The 20,736-nt window shown below is 40.3% G+C and overlaps 2 protein-coding genes across 5 annotated transcripts in view; one reads left to right on the forward strand and one right to left on the reverse strand.

Annotated features, from left to right (window-relative positions):
- The window catches only part of LOC106602592 (ras and Rab interactor 3), a 46,714-nt gene extending 43,119 nt beyond the window's left edge, over window positions 1-3,595 (reverse strand). Inside the window, exon 1 of the mRNA XM_082974575.1 lies at window positions 3,460-3,595. The gene's annotated coding sequence lies outside the window, so the exon portion shown is untranslated. The remainder of the gene's footprint in view (window positions 1-3,459) is intronic.
- Window positions 1-20,661, forward strand: part of LOC106602600 (synaptosomal-associated protein 23) — a 43,440-nt gene extending 22,779 nt beyond the window's left edge. For 2 of the 4 annotated variants that reach the window (XM_045717916.2, XM_082974578.1), the window contains 7 exons: window positions 9,098-9,212; window positions 14,632-14,673; window positions 14,755-14,803; window positions 17,270-17,387; window positions 17,582-17,758; window positions 18,037-18,181; window positions 18,713-20,661. In XM_045717916.2, coding sequence (XP_045573872.1) covers window positions 9,156-9,212; window positions 14,632-14,673; window positions 14,755-14,803; window positions 17,270-17,387; window positions 17,582-17,758; window positions 18,037-18,181; window positions 18,713-18,775 — 651 coding nt within the window. In that variant the 5' untranslated portion in view covers window positions 9,098-9,155 and the 3' untranslated portion in view covers window positions 18,776-20,661. Of the gene's footprint in view, window positions 1-1,324; window positions 1,466-4,863; window positions 5,044-9,097; window positions 9,213-14,631; window positions 14,674-14,754; window positions 14,804-17,269; window positions 17,388-17,581; window positions 17,759-18,036; window positions 18,182-18,712 lie in introns of those variants that run through there. The other 2 variants (XM_014195346.3, XM_014195338.3) reach the window with 2 other exon arrangements.
- The last annotated feature ends 75 nt before the right edge of the window (window positions 20,662-20,736 follow it).

Consider the following 20,736-nt stretch of genomic DNA (forward strand, 5'->3'; position numbering starts at 1 on the left):
TCAGTGTTCGTGCTACCCGGGATCCTTGGGACGTCCACCCCAAAAAAATATATGTTTTACTGTCACATACTCCAGATAGTACAGTTTTACGAAGCATGTGACAAATACAATTTGACTTGATGAGCTTGGCACCTTAAACACTGTAATGGGTGCTGGACAAAAGCGCTCATGGGATTAATGACACATCCTAACTTGACGTTGGTGGGTAAAGACTCTGCACCAAGACAGTGGGTGTTTCTCAATATGAATAATACCGTGCTCCACACTCTAATTCTCCAAGTACGTTCTCTTGAGTACGTTCAATGAGGACGAGAGTGTGGAGAACCCATACAACATTACATTTGAGATTACATCACTCTCCCCAGCTACTGTATTACCTCACGCTGCACCTACCCATTCACTGAACCGTCTTCCAGCCAGGACAATGGCAACAAAAGTGACTAAAAAATATATACACAAAGCAAACATTTTACTTCATAATTATCAGCTAGCTATATGTGAATTGAAATAATCTAGCTAGAAAGCTAGTTAAACAGGCAAAAATGACCTAAAACTAGTGTTATGCAAGGTAGATTCTTCGTGGGTAGCTAGCTACCAATTCTTTGTGGCTATCTAGCTACTTAACAGCAGTAGCTAGCCAGTTCACCTTATTGAATTACTATTGGCTTGCGATCTACGCACACTACAGCAGGTTTTGTAGGCAGGTTAACATGCCAAAATGAACACAGTATGTATTTATTAACATATCAAGATAAAATATTGTAATCAGGCTACATATGAGATGTGAAGGGGCAACATTTCATTCCGAAGTGAGAGTTTATTTTCTCACCATTGATTTCAATAAATTTTGCTTGTTTTTTACATGGTTGCAACATAGTTTTGTGCATACTTTCTGTTGAAGCATGCATACTTTTATTTCCCTTTTGACCTACATTTTTTTATTACATGATAGACAATCTGGGGAAATCAAGTGTCAAACAAACATGACGATGGCTCGCTAGAGGCAATCAAGATGGCGTGTCCTCGACAAGGGAGGGGGGGACGTTACTGCAGCAACCAGGGGGGGAGTCACACTAGGCAATCACACTATTATTGGAGACAAACACCAACCCCTCCCTGCTTGGTAGGCCTTCATCAACCAAAAATGATACTGTTTTTAGCCGGGGGGAGACTGAAATATAAAAATACTAAATATAAAATATGTTTGGTATATAATCCACTTGTCATTGTAATCAAATATCAGAACAATAGCTACAGATACCACTGTAAACGGTAGGCTACACAAATGTTTCTGTTAAGGTGTGATCCAACGCATGCGCAAATCGCCTTCCTCCACTTGTGAAATCATATGACAGGACATGCGCACCACCGACAGACACTCAGTCCATATCAATGAATTTCAGAAATTGCAAAGATCACATACGGAAAACCTGAAGGAGTTTTTTTCTACTTGGGAAGCTTAGCAGTAAGTAGCTGTCATTCAGAAGACAACCCTTTCTCATTATGTGTTCATCCATCAAATGATCCTCAATCGGGCAGTTTTATGCGACTTGTCTGTGAGGAACTAGCAAGCCTAGCTGGCTTCCACTGCTAGCGGATTACTAGTAGTATGCTGTGTTGGGCTAGCACAAAATACTTCATTACAGGAAGACGTTAACTATTCAGGTTAGACAGAAACTAGTAAAGTTAATTAGTAATGATTTTAGTGTGTCGGGACGAAGTTTAGAGTATTAAAAGTTACTTGAAAAACTGTCACCAACTTTATTTTGGTAACTTCGCTGGGTGGGTATGATTTGTGGAACGTTCCAACAGGAATCTGTTCCAAAAAACGTAAAGTAAAAGGTTGCCAACCAACAACGCATACAAACCTAGTTAACTAGTTGCCGAATAGGCATCAACTCACCACGTAACTTATTCTTAATGTTTGGCCATAGGTAACCAGAGTGAGTACAGACATTTTTCGGAATAAACATGATGAGTGAAAAACGCAATGACATAGACCACTCCCTACCCGGTATCTTATTCTGCCGCTGTACAACTTTGTATGCGTTGTTTTTTGGCAACCTTGTTATTTACGACGTTTTTGGAATAGATTCCTGTTGGAACGTTCCACAAATGATACCCATCCAACTTCGCTAGCTAGCTCACTTTTGCTAGACTACCTAACAACTCTTTTGGTGGTTGGGTGTCTGTTTGCGATCACCCTGTTACAGTATAGCTGGCCTAACTGTACTTGTAAACCTTGTCAGCTGATGACCAAGCATGTCCAGCTAGTTACACTGTAACTGTAGCTAACCCCAATGAACTGATACATGAATATCAGCACAGACACAGCAGTGGAATCACCCACATTGCTCCAAGTTTGCAGATAAATGATTAACAGGTGTCATGATCATGAGGTAATGTGTTTGAAATAGAGGTCGACTGGTTATGGTTTTTCAACGCCAATACTGATTATTGGAGGACCAAAAAAAGCCGATGCCGATTTTAAAATATATATATTTGTAATGACAATTACAACAATACTGAACACTTATTTTAACTTAATATAATAAATGAAATCAATTTAGTCTCAAATAAATAAACGTGTTTAAATAATGAAACTACAGTGTTGGAGAAGAAAGTGCAACTAAAGTTTAAGTTCCTTGCTCAGAACATGAGAACATATGAAAGCTGGTGGTTCCTTTTAAAATGAGTCTTCAATATTCCCAGGTAATACGTTTTAGGTTGTAGTTATTATAGGACTATTTGTCTTTCTACCATTGGTATTTCATATACCTTTGACTATTGGATGTTCTTATAGGCACTTTAGTATTGCCAGCCTAATCTCGGGAGTTGATAGGCTTGAAGTCATAAACAGCACTGTGCTTCAAGCATTAAGAAGAGCTGCTGGCAAACCCAGGAAAGTGCTGTTTGAATGAATGCTTACGAGCCTGCTGCTGTCTACCACCGCTCAGTCAGAATGCTCTATCAAATCATAGACTTAATTATAATATACACACAGAAATACGAGCCTTTGGTCATTAATATGGTCAAATCCGGAAACTATCATTTCGAAAAAAACAAAAAGTTTTATTCTTTCAGTGAAAATATGGAACCGTTCCGTATTTTATCTAACAGGTGGCATCCATAAGTCTAAATATTGCTGTTACATTGCACAACCTTCAATGTTACGTCATAATTATGTAACATTCTGGCAAATGAATTACTCTTTGTTAGGAAGAAATGGTCTTCACACAGCTCGCAACGAGCCAGGCGGCCCAAACTGCTGCATATACCCTGCGCAACTGCGCTTTTGTTTAATCATCACCCGTTTGGCGAAGTAGGCTGTGATTCGATGATAAATTACGGGCACCGCATTGATTATATGCAACACAGGACAAGCTAGTTAAACTAGTAATAGCGTCAACCATGTGTAGTTCGTTTTTTTTATAAGTTTAATGCTAGCTAGCAACTTACCTTAGCTCCTTGCTGCACTCGCGTAACAGGTGATCAGCCTGCCACGCAGTCTCCTCATGGATTGCAATGTAATCGACCATAATCGGTCAATTAAAAAAAAAAAAAAAAAATTATGCCCTAATCTATGGATTTCACATGACTGGGCAGGGGTGCAGCCGTGGGTGGGCCTTGGAGGGCATAGGTCCACCCACTGGGGAGCCAGGCCCAGCCAATCAGAATTTGTTTTTCCCCACAAAATGGCTTTATTACAGTGGTGGAAAAAGTACCCAATTATCATACTTAAGTAAAGATTCCTTAAAACAAATTGAGTCACCCAGTAAAATACTACTAGAGTAAAAGTCTAAAAGTATTTGTTTTTAAATATGCTTAAGTATGAAAAGTAAAAGTGTCAATCATTTTCAAATTCCTTATTAAGCAACCCAGACGGCACGATTTTCTCATTTTTTTATTTTTATTTTTTCCATTTACAGATTGCCCGGGGAACAATTCAACAGTCAGACATAATTTACAAACAGCATTTTTGTTTAGTGAGTCTGCCAGATCAGAGGCAGTAAGGATGACCAGGGATGTTCTCTTTATAAGTGTGTGAATTTGACAATTTTCCTGTCCTGTTAAGCATTCAAAATGTAACAAGTACTTTTGGGTGTCAGGGAAAATGTAAGGAGTAAAAAGTACATTATATTCTTTAGGAATGTAGTGGTGTAAATGTTGTCAAAAATATAAATGGTAAAGTACAGATACCCCAAAAAACTACTTAAGTTTTACTTAAGTACTTTACACCACTGCTTTATTACAGACACAAGTACTCCTCAGCACCTCTAGATAATCTCGCAGGTGATGAAGCTGGAGGTCCTGGGCTGGCGTGTTTACACGTGGTCTGCGGTTGTGAGGCCGGTTGGACGTACTGCCAAATTATCTAAATTGACGTTGGAGGCGGCTTATGGTAGAGTGGTCTTTTATTGTCCCCAGCACAGTGCACCTGTTTAATGATCATGCTGTTTAATCAGCTTCTTGATATGCCACACCTGTCTGGTTAATGGATTATCTTGGCAAAGGGGAAATAATTACTAACAGATGTAAACAAATGTGTGCACAACATTTTAGAGAAATAAGCTTTTTGTGCATAAGGAACTTTTCTGGGATTTTTTTTAATTTCAGCTCATGAAACATAGGACTAACACTTTATATGTTGCATTTTTATATTTTTGTTCAGTGTATTAGGCATTATAAGAAGGTGGTGAGAAATTGATCAACTTTTCTGTTCTGGTCATTTTTACCTATCTTGTACTAGACATCTCAATTCACTTGGCAGACAAATACATGGACAGGTAGTGCCATAGGCTACCTCTGTGTGTAGCCATTGTCATACTGTCTATTGTCATAAGACATTGTCAGTATGAAAGAATGGAACGGAGGGAGGAGGGATGTCATGTTGTTGGAACCTAACCTGGAGGAACTGGTTTGAGTAGAAGAGCAGGAAATGTGTGTCCATGTTATGTTGTGGAGGCATGTATGGATCAGTAGGCTAGGTAAAACACTACAGTAGTTGGGCTGTATGGAGTGGAACAGTGGAAAGATGAATAGGTATGTACAGTAGGTTATTTAATTGCTGTTAATCCTCATTTGTTGTCATAATCATAAATGTGTGTGTGTATTGCTGCTGGGTGTAGTGTGACAAAGTATTTTTATGGTGTGAGATTGAGGGCCATTGGTGGATCATAGGGTGATGTAGCAATAGCCTATGTGTTAGGCTTACCATAAAAATCAGCAGCAGGGTCGTTCCATATCATTTCAGCAAGCCTTGACACCCACCATCCCGAAGCATTATTTTGTTGAAAAAGAATTTGAGCTCTGAGAAATTAAGCGAATTGATTGCACCCAAATTGGCCATTTTTAATTTATAGGATTCATATAAGATTAAATAATTTTAGTGTCTAACATCCTATTTGGACCAAACTTTTTTTCTAACAATGGGTAAGACATGACGAATCAAAAAAGGTCAAACGTCATTCCACACTTCATATCCAAATAATCTATAAGTAACATTGTTGAGTTGCACAATACATTTTTAGATCCTTTAGGATGATTTGGACATGAATCGTGACGATGCTAATATAGGTACCATTGACACAAATGCTGAAAAGTTACCATTTGAAACAGTGGCCAGGTATACAACCAACGCATGGGTTGCTGTCATACCAGAAGGTTATCCTACGGGTATCCTACTCAGGGTTTTCTAAAGCTAACCAGCTTCAGTTAGCTTTACATTCCAGCTCACGCTTCATCCGCACTACGATGGTGGATATTGATCGTCCGCCTGCCTCTAAATCTAGCAGGCTAGAGAGGGGGGAAAATACGATAGGATTGACCTAAACATACAGTGGGGTCTAAAATTGACACCCTTGATAAAGATCAAAAAGTGACTAAGATACTGAGATGTATTGTTTGCTCAGAAAAATGGGGAGATTATATTAATGTGTGCTAATGGAATTGCTCAAAGAAAGATTTTGTTTCAGAAGAAAAGTGTACTTACTATGCCTGTGATATGTGGTTGTCCCACCTAGCTATCTTTAGATGAATGCACTAAGTAACTGTAAGTCGATCTGGATAAGAGTGTCTGCTAAATGGCTAAGATGTAACTGCGCGTGCATGTCGCACATGGCTAAGATGTAACTGCGCGTGCATGTCGCACATGGCTAAGATGTAACTGCGCGTGCATGTCGCACATGGCTAAGATGTAACTGCGCGTGCATGTCGCACATCGAATGGCAAACTCTTCATTGATACAACGCTGGAACATCAATGCATGGGCGAGTCAGTGCCACATTTTAATTTGTGCCGAAATCAAAATGAAAAAAGTTACCTTGCAAATTCTGCAGGCTACAGTGTGAAATAGGCTTTTAGAAGTGCTGTCTTTTTAATTTATTACTAATCGTTAAAGGGATACTTCAGTATTTTACCAATGAGGCCCTTAATGAACTCATGGATACCATGTTTGTCTCTGTGTCCAGTATGAAGTAAGTTAGAGGTAGTTTCACAAGCCAATGCTAACTAGCATCTTAAAAGAATAATCACCTAATAACAGGAACACCACCATCTAGTGGTCAGAACCTGGTAGAATTAGGATGTAGAATGGGACACAAACCCAACAATTGAAATTACTAATTTCTCAGAACGGGGGGGAGACATCACCAAATTCACAGAGAACACGTTACATAGGATGAAGAAACAATATTTCAAGATGCAGCTACTCTACTTGTCAAACAGAAAACTGATACTATATACTCATTGTCAATTTGGGTGCAATTAATTAGGTTTATTTCACAGATTATATTTCAACAAAATAGTGTTGCAGGAATGGTAATCTTATCTGTTTCTAACAATAGAAATGGTTTCAGAAAAATCTGAGATGGTGGGTGTCAATCCTTTCTTGTGCTTTTTGAAGTGGAACAACCCAGCACTCTGAAGAGTGAGACATTTCCTGTTCGTCTGAAATGTGCTGGTGTGTTAAGTTTGAGATGGTACGTGTTCTTAAATTTGAGACAGGCTATATTCCTGTAAAGATACCATCTCATTTTTTTAATCCAACTTGAAGTTTAGAAGTTCAGCGTTTAGGCCAACAATATTTAGGGAAAGGCTATAGTGTGAAATAGGCTTTAAAAGTGCTGTCTTTTATTTTATTACTAATCATTAAAGTAATACTTTGGTTTGTTCTGAAATAATTTCTGTTAGAAACTGGACAGTTTTCTCAATCTCTTAATTCAAAGACTCAATCATGGACACTCTTACTGACAGTTGTGGTGGCTGCTTTGTGTGATGTGATGTCTGTGCCCAATGTTTGTACCATGTTTTGTGCTGCTACCATGTTGTGTTGCAACCATGTTGTTATGTTGTGTTGCTACCATGCTGTGTTGTCTTAGGTGTCTTATGTAGTGTTGTGTTGTCTCTCTTGTTGTGATGTGTGTATTGTCCTATATTTATATTGTATTTATTTTTTATTTGTTCTTAACTGACTTGCCTAGTTAAATAAAAGTATGCAGTTAGGCATGTGAAAACTCAACATCACTAACAGCCATCCACTTTCCATGTTTTTGTAGTTCTGTATGTGTGTGTTGGGAAGTTATAGTTCAGGGGTTATTGCAAAAACAGGAAATAGTTCCAAAGGAAAGGGGGGGGGGGCAGGCGAGGTAGAGCGAGCATGGGGGGAGTGTGTCCTGAGAAATACATTTTCAGGTAGTGTACTTGCCAGCTGAGCCCTCGATCCTGAACTTCAACTAGATCCTTGCTAGGCCTAAATCTAGGGCTAGGCTATGCATGCTGGTACAAACTGTCAGTCCCCCTCTGGTACCAAAACATCTTAATTGCAGCGGTCTTCCATCAAAGAGCTGGTCAGCATTTCACACATGAACCTTGAACAGCACGTACTTTTGGTCATGTAGTGTATGTGGAGACCTGCTCATCGACCATCTCATTCCATATTCAGGTGTTCGATGGAGTTGAGATTAGGACTATGTGCAGGCCAGTCAAGTTCTTCCCCACCGATCTCGACAAATCGTTGCTGTATGGACCTTGCTTTGTGCACGGGGGCATTGTCATGCTGAAACATTCTCTAACTGTTGCCTCAAAGTTTGATGCACAGAATTGACAGATGATTTTTACGCGCTTCTGCACTTGCCGGTCCCGTTCTGTGAGCTTGTGTGGCCTACCACTTTCCGGCTGAGCTGTTGTTATGCCTAGAAGTTTACACTTCACAATAACGGCACTTACAGTTGACAGGGGCAGCTCAGGCAGGGCAGAAATTTGATGAACTGACTTGTTGGAAAGGCGGCATCCTATGACAGTGTCAAGTCACTGAGCTCTTCGGTAAGACCATTCTACTGCCAATGTTTGTCTATGGAGATTGCACAACTGTGTGCTCGATTTTTATATACCTGTCAGCAACGGGTGTGGCTGAAATGGCCAAATCCACTCATTTGAAGGTGTATCCACACTATATATACACACACAAGTATATCTTCTGCTGCTTTTCTCAAATGCAGTCCACAGGAGTAGTGTTGTGCTTTCATGTGAGCCATTAAACTCTCTGGCTCAGTTCCAATATCTATGCTAGTAAGCCGTATGCTAGTTTAGATATTGGAACACACTGGCACTAAAACGTGACTAAAACCCTCTGTCTGTCATAAACCAGTGGAGAATCCAGGGCAGCTTGTCAACACCGTGTCATCCAGTGCTAATGGGTTCCTGACTGTGTAACATGGCAGCCAACGGTGCCAAATGCATGATCCTCATTTCCCTATCAAGCTCTCCTTATCACCAGCCTCCTCATTGTCAGCATGCTTTCTGCTTAACAATACCAGGCCATAATGTCACTGACAAGGAACTCGCCTACTGCTGTTTCCTTTTCCATTTTCCACATTCCAACATTGGGCTGGCAGATAAAGAATCAAATTTGTTTAATGTTTTGCATAATTTCCCTTTATGTAGGCCTAAGCCAAACAACGTTGTTTATGAAGTTCCATAGTATGCCATTTCTGTCCGCAAACTTAAAGGTACCTTTTCAGACAACTTTAAAATGTATATCTGTGAACCTGATACATGACTTATGACCCCCCCCCCCATCCCTCTCTCTCTCTCCCAGGCCTCAGAGTGTAGAGCTTGGTGTGACAGGAGGAACCTCCAACTTTGACAGCAGCAAAATGGCAGACATGTCAGTGGAAGAGATCACCATGAGGGCCAACCAAGTGACCGATGAGGTACAGCTGCCACCCGTATCCATGGGGACACCATAGGAATGCTGGGAATGGGGGTAGTCAGTGTTTACCATTAGCGTACATTTTCCACTTCAATTTAACTAGGCTACTTAAAATAAAATAAAAATGATTGACCTTATTGGAGAATCAACTAAATGTATTGAAAATTAATTAACTTGCCCAAGTTTATCATAAGACATGAAAAGAATGCGTCCATGATTCATATTTCCTGCAACCTTCTGAAGAGGAAACGAGAATGTCCTTGTCTGTGTGTGGTGTGCGTGGCTACCACTTTGTGTATCTGTTAGCGATGATGGTAGTGCGATTTAGTGCTTTTTGAGGTAAGTTCGATTATTAAAAAATAATCACGGTTTTCAATTTCAGTTTCTATTATTTTTACATTAAATGTATTATGTGGGTTGAAACACAGAATAAAATAAATAAATGAAAGTCCCATCATGGTAGTGACTCCCCATTACTGCTGCTGCCTGACAAAATCACAATTTCAGTAGTTCTTCAAAATAAATAAGGCATACTTTTATTACTGCTAAATACCAACTATTAATCACTTCGATCATTTATTTTCAGCTAGAGATACCTCGCAAAGCAACTGCTTTCTATCCCTCTTGCGCGTCTTCTTCTCTCAGGCCGTGTCATGACTTGACAGTCCATGTAGCTACAAAGTAGTCTTATGTTTACCTGGCAGAATGATATCAGGATTATTTTCATTAATCCAGTGGGTATTTGTTTCGCAAACTCAACCATCACATGTACATTTAACTCAGCTTAACAGCAGCCTTTTGCTTGGCCATGCACACTTGAATTAAAGGGTAACCACACCCCAAAATAAAAATGTATCAAAAAGGTGCATGTTGAAGACATTGGAAGAACTGTCCACATTTAACTTTTCGTCAGCCAAGATGTAGGCCTAATGAACAGCAAAAGCACTAGCCTACGTCAATCTACTATCCCCCATAGTACAAAAGCTAACCTACTGTATTCTGTGTGAGAAATAAATATTCCCAACATAGTCTGGGACAGTTGTGGGATGCGATAGATCCCAAATTAATACAACCACTAGCTTCAAAACCACTTTTATTTTTGTTTAAGCAGTGTGGCTAACGCAACAGATCAGACCATTTAGCTTAAAATGTTGATAAACTATTAGGCTATTTCTTCACATTATGAGTTCACCAATACGCACACGGCAGTAGGCTATAAGTGTGAATGTTCCAAAATGCAATCAATTAGCTGAAAAACACCATTCTCAAAAGTGACCGCAAATGAGATTATACATGTCATTATTTCATTAGAAAGCTGCATTTTTTATGGTGAAAATGATCTTCCCCAAACTTGAAACTCATGTGCTGTGTATGTATGCCAGGTAGGCTCTACACCCCTTGTAAAGCGGATTAATGTGTTTTAAATGTATGTTATTTGGCCAGTTTAGTTGTGATGCAAACCTTATCAAAACATATAGGCCTATGGCCTAGGCTACATGAGGTGAGTGACTATGATTTGGAAAAAGTTGCAAAAAAAAGGAATGCGTAGTTTCTTGTATTACTACACACAATCTGGGCATCGTTCACAAGTGATAGGCTAATATTGTCACCCATCGGACTATTCTTGATTTAATCTCGTCTTTACACATACTAAATAATATAGGTGGGCAGTGGGAAAAAAATACATGTCATCTATGCACTTAAATAGCGAATGGAGGACGCTTTTCCCCGTGGTTTATTTTCATGCCAGCCAGGTAGGCTATACTCCTGTTGTAAATATAAGTAATGTGCTTAATGTTAGGAAGGTTGAGAAATAAATATAGTAGGCCTAACCTATAGAAAGCTGATGGGATCCTCCTCTTTCTATTAGCGGCCATCACTCTGTTTTTTCACGCAATTGTATAGCCTATAGAAATGTTGCGCAACATGAGCTCATGAAATGTTTGATTAGATTTTCTAATACATTTGCATTGATGTCAGTGATTTAGAGGGACAATAGAGTGCTGAGTACCAGGCAGTTAGCAAGTTTGGTAGACTACTAATGACCATCCGCAGCATCAGAGCTTGGAGAAGCCAAATTACCATGACTAAACGGTCACATGGAATTTGACCGCCGTCAACAAGTGTTTGCAACTCTTTGTGAATTGCAGTAAGTCATTCATTAAAAATAAAATACGTTTTTTTTTTTAACTGACCCACAGACTATTCTTAAAGAATCCTGTAAGAGTCTGCTGACTTCCACAGGCTTCAAGCTTCCTTTTTAAGAGGTATTTTCTCAGCTATCTGTAATACAGGTATGATTGAAGAATGAAGCAGGTGCTAATCAATGGCTTTGCTACACAGAAAGCCGCATTTGACTACTCCATTGTCAGTCAGTAGACCTATATAATATCTTTGAAAATACCATAGAAGTATCATTAGCTTTTAAAACAATTCAATCGGTTTTCTTTCCATTAGCCTAGTTACTCCTGCAGTGAGGAGGATTCACCATCTATCAAAATGTTTTAATAATTTATCTGCAGATAATCACCAAAAAGTCTATCAGTGCAAATTATGGTGCCAAATGAACGGTTCTCTTACCGATGCGATTCTGTAGGCTACTGACGAGGAACTCACTTTAACGTCACTGTCTGACAAGTCCTGATGGACTTCATATTGAAAATACTAACAGAATCTTTAGTTTACTTGTCCCGATGCATTACAACAGTTTTGTCCATTTTATGATTTATGAATGGCAAGGATTTGAGATCGACTTTATTCAGTCAGTTCGACACCATTTATAAACTAGTCAAGTTTGCTATTCGTCAATCAAAGCTCAGTAAGCCAATGCGCCAGCACTTTGTGGCTGCATATGAAACACTCTCACTTAGATTCTAGATTGAACGATGCGCATCGTCTAGCATTCTAGTGGGAGAGGGCTCGGCAGACTTTTTTTCTGACTTACAAAATGTAAACAAAAAGTAGCCTAGTTAATTTATGGGAAAAGTACCCGGCTGAAAATGATTGTGTAACTGGCTGTGTCGCCGACAGCCGGCGCTAGTAGAAAACACTGATCTAAGCAAAGAAGTTATTCAGGTCTAGTAAACCGTTCTATTAACACTTTCTGTGATTTCAGCCTATACTAAATAGTGGTCCTCTGACATTTTGATTCTAATCTTTATCTCTTGTCTTACCAACCTGAATTTCTCCCTCCGTCTTTCTCTCTCTCCTTGCTGCCTGACTGACAGACTGATACCTTTGTGCTGGGTTTAGGACAACATGGCTTAGGGTAAACTGTCACAGTAACCTGCTTACTGTACCACACACACACACACACACACACACACAGTTTTGAGTGGTTCGGACACAAGGTACGCTTAGAAATGTGTCAGAGATTAATCATTTTCAACTCTGTTAGCTTAAGCCATTTTAGTGAGGTGGCATGGTGTAACCGCTCATACTGATGAAGTCGTCATACCCTGAGTCATCCTTTCTCCTAGCTCTACCTCCTAGTGCTCCTCTGCGGTAGGCTACACCTTTCAGAGTCTTTCACACTCAGTCCCGTCCTGCCTCTCTTGTTATTATTAAGTCCTCTGTCTCACCTGACTGCATTCCATCATTACGCCATGTCACCTGCTGCTGTTATTTTGTGTATTGATGTGCTGCTGGGAGGGAGATGGTTCCTGCTTGACTTTATTTATTCTACCTCAGCTGACCAGGCACAGTTCAGCCAGATGTACAGTAAACTGGGCTAGTCATGGAGAATACCTTCTCTGCCTCGCCTACCTGATTTTAAAATGAGGACATTGTTGTATTTTAGTCCATTAGAACCTAGAGTCTTTATGTTTTCTAGAGCATCATCTCATGATTCCCTGTAACCCTAAAAGACACTGACATCTGGGTCTCTGTTCATGCATTCGGAAAGAATTCAGACCCCTTGACTTTTTCCACATTTTGTTACATTACAGCTTTTTACTAAAATGGATTAAGTTGTTTTTTCCCTTATCAATCTACACACAATACCCCAAAATGACAAAGCAAAAACAGGTTTTTAGAGATGTTTGCAAATTTATAGAAAATAATGAAATATCACATTTACATAAGTATTCAGACCCTTTACTCAGTACTTTGTTGAAGCACCTTTGGCAGTGATGACAGCCTCGAGTCTTCTTGGGTATGACGCTACATTCTTGGCACACCTGTATATGGGGAGTTTCTCCCATTCTTCTTTGCAGATCCTCTCAAGCTCTGTCAGGTTGGATGGGGAGCATCGCTGCGCAGTTATTTTCAGGTCTTTCCAGAGATCAGGTTCAAGTCCGGGCTCTGGTTGGGCCACTCATGGACATTCAGAGACTTGTCCCAAAGCCGCTCCGGCATTGTCTTAGCTGTGTGCTTAGGTTCGTTCTCCTGTTGGAAGGTGACCCTTTGCCCCCAGTCTGAGGTCCTGGGCTCTCTGGAGCAGGTTTTCATCAAGAATCTCTCTACTTTGCTCTGTTCATCTTTCCCTCAATCCTGAATGGTCTCCCGGTCCCTGCCACTGAAAAACATCCCCACAGCATTATACAGCCGCCACCATGCTTCACCGTAGGGATGGTGCCAGGTTTCCTCCAGACGTGACACTTGGCATTCAGTCCAAAGAGTTCAATCTTGTTTCTCATGGTTTGCCTTTTGGCAAACTCCAAGAGGGCTGTCACTCTTTTTACTGAGAAGTGGCTTCCGTCTGGCCGCTCTACCATAAACGCCTGATTTGGTGGAGTGGTGCAAAGATGGTTGTTCTCCTGGAAGGTTCTCCCATCTTGGTTACCTCCCTGACCAAGGCTCTTCTCCCCTGATTGTTCAGTTTGGCTGAGCAGCCAGCTCTAGGAAGAGTTTTGGTGGTTCCAAACTAATTCCATTTTAAGAATAATGGAGGCCACTGTGTTTTTGGGGACCTTCAATGCTGCAGACATTTGTTGGTACCCTTCCCCAGGTCTGTGCCTCGACACAATCCTGTCTCGGAGCTCTACGGACAATTCCTTTGACCTTTTGGCTTGGTTTTTGCTGTCAACTGTGGGACATGTATAGACAAGTGTGTGCCTTTCCAAATCATGTCCAATCAATTTAATTGACCATGTGTGGACTCCAATCAAGTTGTAGAAACATCTCAAGGAGGATCAGTGGAAACAGGATGCACCTGATCTCAATTTCGAGTCTCATAGCAAAGGGTCTGAATACTTATGTAAATAAGGTATTTCTGTTTATTTGTAATACATTTGCAAAAAAAACATTACCTGTTTTCGCTTTGTCATTATGGACTATTGAATGTAGATTAAATACAAATCAATTAATTTTAGAATAAGGCTGAAACATGGAAAAAGGGAAGCGGTCTGAATACTTTCGGAATATTGTATGTACTACTTGTAACATTACTGCTTTATTGCTTCTCTATTGTCCTCCCCCAGTCCTTGGAGAGCACCAGGCGGATGCTACAGATGGCTGAGGAGGTGAGAAAGATTGTTATTGCTCGTATAAGTTATCTGAACTGTAGTCTTTGAGTTCCTAATGTGGTCTTTTCTTGTCCACAGAGCAGGGAGACTGGTGTCAAGACCATTGACATGCTGGACCAACAGGGGGGTGAGTCAGAGATGCATAGTTCACTACCAAGTACCAGCTCTGGAACACCATCTTTTGTTAGAGGGCGATTCCACGCCAGGAAGGCCCGAAAATATTTTTGGTACAGAGGTTGCACAACTAAAAGTTTTGAGATTATGCTGTGGGATTTAGAGGTAATGTATGGTACCCTGTGCCGCTGTTTCAACCGCCTGAGGGTTTTGTTTTTTTGTAGAAACACTAGACTATTAATATAATTAAGATATACTTCCTAAAATCAATCCCATATACTAAGGTTTCTCTAGTACAGACTATGTTTACTGTAGGTTTCTCTAGTACAGACTATTGAAGACTATCAAATGCTTCTCAAAGATGCCCTCTGGTGGTCAAACTAGCACTAACTAGCATTAATGGCAACAATGGCTGACAATTAAATAACATGCCATAGAATTCTACGGCAGCCCGCAAGGTGTGCTGCGGTATGACAGTGGTTCTTCTCAGATTGTTCTGGTAGTTCTCACGTAGACATTTCACTGGGAGGAAGGATTTTTTTAAATATTCTTTTTACATTTGTATCACAAACTATTTTGGACCATTTCAAAGTAATTCCAATTTAATTGTAAATTATTTTATGTAAAATTTAATTCAAATTTCAGCTATCTTCAAGTTATGGAATTGGTATTAGACTGACTTTTTTAATTGGAATTGTAAAACATTTAATTTAATTTGAATTCAGTATTTTTACATTTCCCAGTAAATGGAATTGATGCACATAGTATCAAACATTGGCTACAGGATTTGTTATAAATCATTTCAACTTGTATTTCTATATTTCCACTATACAGTGGGTATCATAAGTATTCACCGCACTTTGATAAAAACAATTCTAATAAATGCATGCCAGTGGAATTGAAACGGATTTAGTTGTGATTTCTTGTCATTGATCTATACAAAATACCCCACAATGTCAACACATTTGATAAAAATAACATATAGCTGTTGTGAAAGTGTTCACCCCTTTTTGTTAAGGCAAGGGTAAAATAGTTTAGGAGTAAAATTTGGCTTTACATATTACATTAACCCTTCCTCTGTACCCCATACATGTGTAAGGGCCCTCAGTCAAGTATTGCATTTTAAGCACAGATTCAACTACATAGATCGGGGAGTGATTGGTAGAAGGGTAACAATAAAAAAATCTGATATTGAATATCTCTTTAAGCCTGGTCAAGTTAATAATTATGCTGTGGATGATGTATTAAACCACCCAGACACATCAGAGTCTTTCTGAACAGAGCTGCAGAACAGGAAGGAAACTGCTCAGGGGTGTCACCATGAGGCCATTGGCCATTTTTAAAGCAGCTACGGGCTTCAATGGCTATGAAGGGAGAAAACGACAGAATGGAGCAACAGAATTGTACTTGCTCCAGAATAATGACCTAAATGTGAAAAGAAGAATTTATAGTATACAGAAGATATTCCAAAACATGGATCCTGTATCCAACAAAGGCACTATAGTAATACTGCATAAAAACACCAGAAGGGAATAAAATGTTTAGCCTAAATGCAAGGCCTTGTGTTTGGTGCAAACCCCCCCCCCCCCCCTGATACATGTTTCAATATTGTACTACATATTGTTCCTTTTTCTATTATACTTATGCTAAAATGTTTATTCAATTCTACTGAGCCATTTACTTCGTTCGTCTTTTATTATTTCTTATTGTTGTGTTGTCAAGAAGGCACCTGCAAGTTAGCATTTTGTTGGACGGTGAATACCATGTGTATGCTGTACATACGACTAATAATAAAACTTTAAACTTCAAATCCAACGCAACACATCACTTAAATGCTTTAAAATCTATGGCAAGACTTCAAAATTGCTGTCTAGGCATGACAATAATTCGATATTAAACTGATTATGGCAGTAGGCAGATTATGCAATAGTCATGTAAACACCTTACTCTGCTTAATCGGCGTAAGGTCAAATTCGAAGTAAGCATACGTCGGTTAAAACACCTGGTTTTCTGCGCAATCTTTCACATTATTGTGACATTTAAACACCTTAATCGGCGTTCCAGCGGTGTATTTGATCTGCACGTGTTCTAGGACCAGCCAAGTGAAGCCTCCCTTATTTAAAAGAATAATGGGCAAATATTACACAATCCAGGTGTGCAAAGCTCTTAGTTACCTAAGAAGACTCACAGCTGTAATCACTTTTTTTCCCTTCCATTTTGGTTTTGTTTCGATCAATGACAAAATAAATCACAATGAAATGAATTTTAATCCCACTTTGTAACGCAACAGACTGTGAACAAATCCAAGGGGTGGGGGAATACTTCTGATACCCACTGTAGCTATGCTGTCTGAATAGTGACATGATAAGCCTGAGGGAATGTAATTCTAATTTGGAATTTGTGGAATTGTTGGGGATAATATTGAATTACTGTAATGTACCTACAATTGGATCTTTTTGATGTTCTGTTTGTGTAACAGAGCAACTGAAGCGTACGGAGGTGGGTATGGACCAAATCAACCAGGATATGAGACAGGCTGAGAAGAACCTGACTGACCTGTCCAAGTGCTGTGGCCTCTGTGTCTGCCCCTGTGACAGGTAACAAACTGTAACCTAACCTTTCAGCTACCTGGTCTCACTCAAACTCACGTCTGTCTGCTACGCTGGAAATTAGTCGTCGTAACTTTCTGTAATGATGGCTCTCTCAAAGTTTCCTAGCATGTTTTAATCTATCTTCCCCTGACTGATTGGCGGACTGAATGACTTTTATTGATTGATCTATTGTCCATCAGGGTGACGTCCATAGAGCATGACTCTAAGTACAAGCGTACCTGGGGAATGGGTGATGGTAGCGGTGGAGGAGGAGGAGGAGAGGGAGTGGACAGCTCGGTGGTGTCCACTCAACCATCAGGTGTCCGTAATGGACAGGCCAACCAGCAGCAGTCCATGGGGGGACCTTACATCAAGAGGTGAGTGAAGCCAGTCAACCGTATAATATACACCTAGTTAGAATTTATCAGCCGGTCCCAAGTCACTCTTGCTCCCTTTGCCCTTTCAATGTTTGCAGATCTGTAAGGTGGCCGGCAATATGGTGGAAGGTCCATCGCTACATTGATTATACTTATCTAGACCCTTCAGAGCCTTAACCCTTCGGTGTTACCAGATATCAAGCAAGCGCAAAAAGTCTCATGAAAATGCCTATGAGATTAGTAGATATTTATGTGACGTGTCCCTTTCTCTCCCCAAGGATAACCAACGATGCTCGGGAGGATGAGATGGAGGAGAATCTGGACCAGGTGGGCAGCATCATAGGTAACCTGAAGAACATGGCCATGGACATGGGCTCTGAGATAGACAAGCAGAACAAACATATCGACCGCATCACAGATAAGGTGAGTTGTCATCATAGCTGGGCTGTGTTATCCATCCATACACTGCCTCACTCCTTACGGATTTATTATACCGAGAGGCTCTCTTTTTATGGGTATCTTTTTTTTTCTTCACTAATTGGTCTTTTGACAAATCAGAGCAGCTCTGAAAAAGAGCTGCTGTGAAAAAATCTGTGATTTGTCAAAACACCAATTAGTGGAAAAAAAGATCAGAACTGGGCTGCCTGTGTAAACGCAGCCATGGATGCCAACAGTATGCTCTGAAGGTCTTTGAGCACAAGTTTGCCATATTAAATTACTGAAGTTTGCATTGATCTAAGTGTGAAAGAGACTATTTTATACAGATTAGTCTTTCACCTTCCTACACCTCAGATACCTTAGTCAAGTCTGTGGTATATTTCTCTAGTGCACCATGAGGCTGCCTAACATTGGCCTCCACTGTCAAGGAAGTGCTACGGTCGCACTAAGTGATGGAAATGTAGATGTGTTCATCCACCTCTCACCTGGTGCCTGTACTGTCTCTCTCTCTCTCAGGCGGACATGAACAAAGCACGTATCGACGAGGCCAACCAGCGAGCTAACAAGCTCATCAAGTAGAACGACCTGCTCTCGCTTCCACATCATCCACTTTGACTCTCTGCCTCAGCTTGCATGTGCACACATGTACATACTAGTGTTTAAATATACAATACATACACACACTCACACCTTGAACAAAGATAATCAACCAGGACAACAACAAAAAACATTGAACCACACTTGCCTTCTCTGTAATGATATGTAAATATGCACACACACACTCACACTCTTATTGTGCCTTTTATGACAAGTCAAAAGTCCTCACCCGGGTCCCCATCCCTAGTATGTGACCCGGTGAATCACTTCTCCAGGCGTTGTGAGATCTGGGCCCATATTCATAAAGCGTCAGTGTAGGAGTCCTAATGTGAGAGAAGTTGCGCGAGACGGGGGACCCGCTCCTAGATCAGCACTCCTACACTGAAATGCTTTATTTATACGAGCCCTGATAATCTGCCGTGCGTTCTAGGAGTATAACGTGGAACTCAACCAGATTCACAGCCGTATGTGTCTGTTGCCCCCCGGAGGTCTAAAGGTGTCACAGCAGCTGTATCCTCTTCGGGGTATGCAGGGAGAACGTTATGAGAGACGATGCTTTAGGTCATGGGTGTCAAAAAAAAAAATCCCCGGGGGCCGCATTTGATCTTCAATGAGGTCCGGAGGGCCGCACTGAAAATCGGTTATATTTCCTCGCCGTCAAAATTAGCTTGTGGCATTTTCGATGCTCCCTGACTGTCTAGCTTTCATTTTGGTGATTTATTGGCGAGCTGGACACAGCCAAGAAACTGTATAAATGTAGGTCCATTTTGAATTTTTACAGTTTCGATTTGGTTTTTGTCATTTTTAAGTATATTGAGTTTGTTGGACCCCCCCCCCCCCCCCCTCATGCAGCCGTATGTTTAACACCCCTGCTTTAAATCGTATAATTTGGTTCCTGGCTCTTGTAATTATTGTTATTGTATCCAATTGTTATTGTTTGAAATTATGTGCCTATTTAATTATTCGTATAAAGCAGAAATGACTTGTGAATAACATTAGCTTTTTTTAACCCCCCCATTTATCCCTGTTTAATGCAATGGTTGATCTATTAAGTTCTATGTTGGAAGTCCCTTAGAATTGTATCAGTATCTCTTTGATCAAGAGTAACAACTAATATTAATGAAGGATCTTAGCATGGTTAGACTCCCCTCGGCTAGCCTGAGTGCCAGTCTGTTTGTGCAAAACTCCTTGCCCCTCATTACAATGAGCGATGGAGTTGGTAACAGTACAAACAGATCTGGGACCAGGCTACACCTCTGTCACCAATGGATCAAGTGCTGTACTTCATCTCAATGTTATTTCACTGATTTGTATTTGAACTGCCTCATTGTCACCCGAGAGAGGCCTTACTGCCTGTTTCTTGGAAAGGGCAAAGTGGCTGCGTTGTAACAGCCTTGTCCCCAAAGCGGCTCTTCTATCTGTCGGTAACCTACTCATCCAGAAATTTCCCATCAGTTTCTTTCCTTACTTTCATTATAAATATTTCTAAGAAAATGTTATGTTCTTCTGCATTCAGGTATACTTTTGGTCAGTTATTGATTTCCTACAGAGTGAACTAAACTATTATCCAAGGCTGTATTTAAACCAAAGTGACACTTAAAGACTTCAGAGTGTCTTAATATTAGTCGTTAATGCTAGAGCTACTGCTACGTTATACTTCTGTCTTGATGCTGTGGGGTTACCGACTGTAATGTAAACTCAGCAACTGCCTCTTTTTAAATTTGAATATGTCGAGGAACACAGCTTGTTCTGTCTGGAGGATTGTTTAACATAGTAAAAGTGCCTTTCTATTTCAGCAACAGATTTCTTTCTGTTTAAAAGTAAATTGTTATATTTCTATAATTCATTAAACTCTTCAGTAAAACCTTGTTGAGCTTTGAATTTTACCGTTGTGCCCTCAAGCAAGGCACCCTTACGGCGGCTGACCCTGCTCTACCCAGTGT

The sequence above is a fragment of the Salmo salar genome, chromosome 01 (assembly GCF_965601325.2).
Source record: "Salmo salar chromosome 01, fSalSal1, whole genome shotgun sequence".
Classification (NCBI taxonomy): domain Eukaryota; kingdom Metazoa; phylum Chordata; class Actinopteri; order Salmoniformes; family Salmonidae; genus Salmo; species Salmo salar.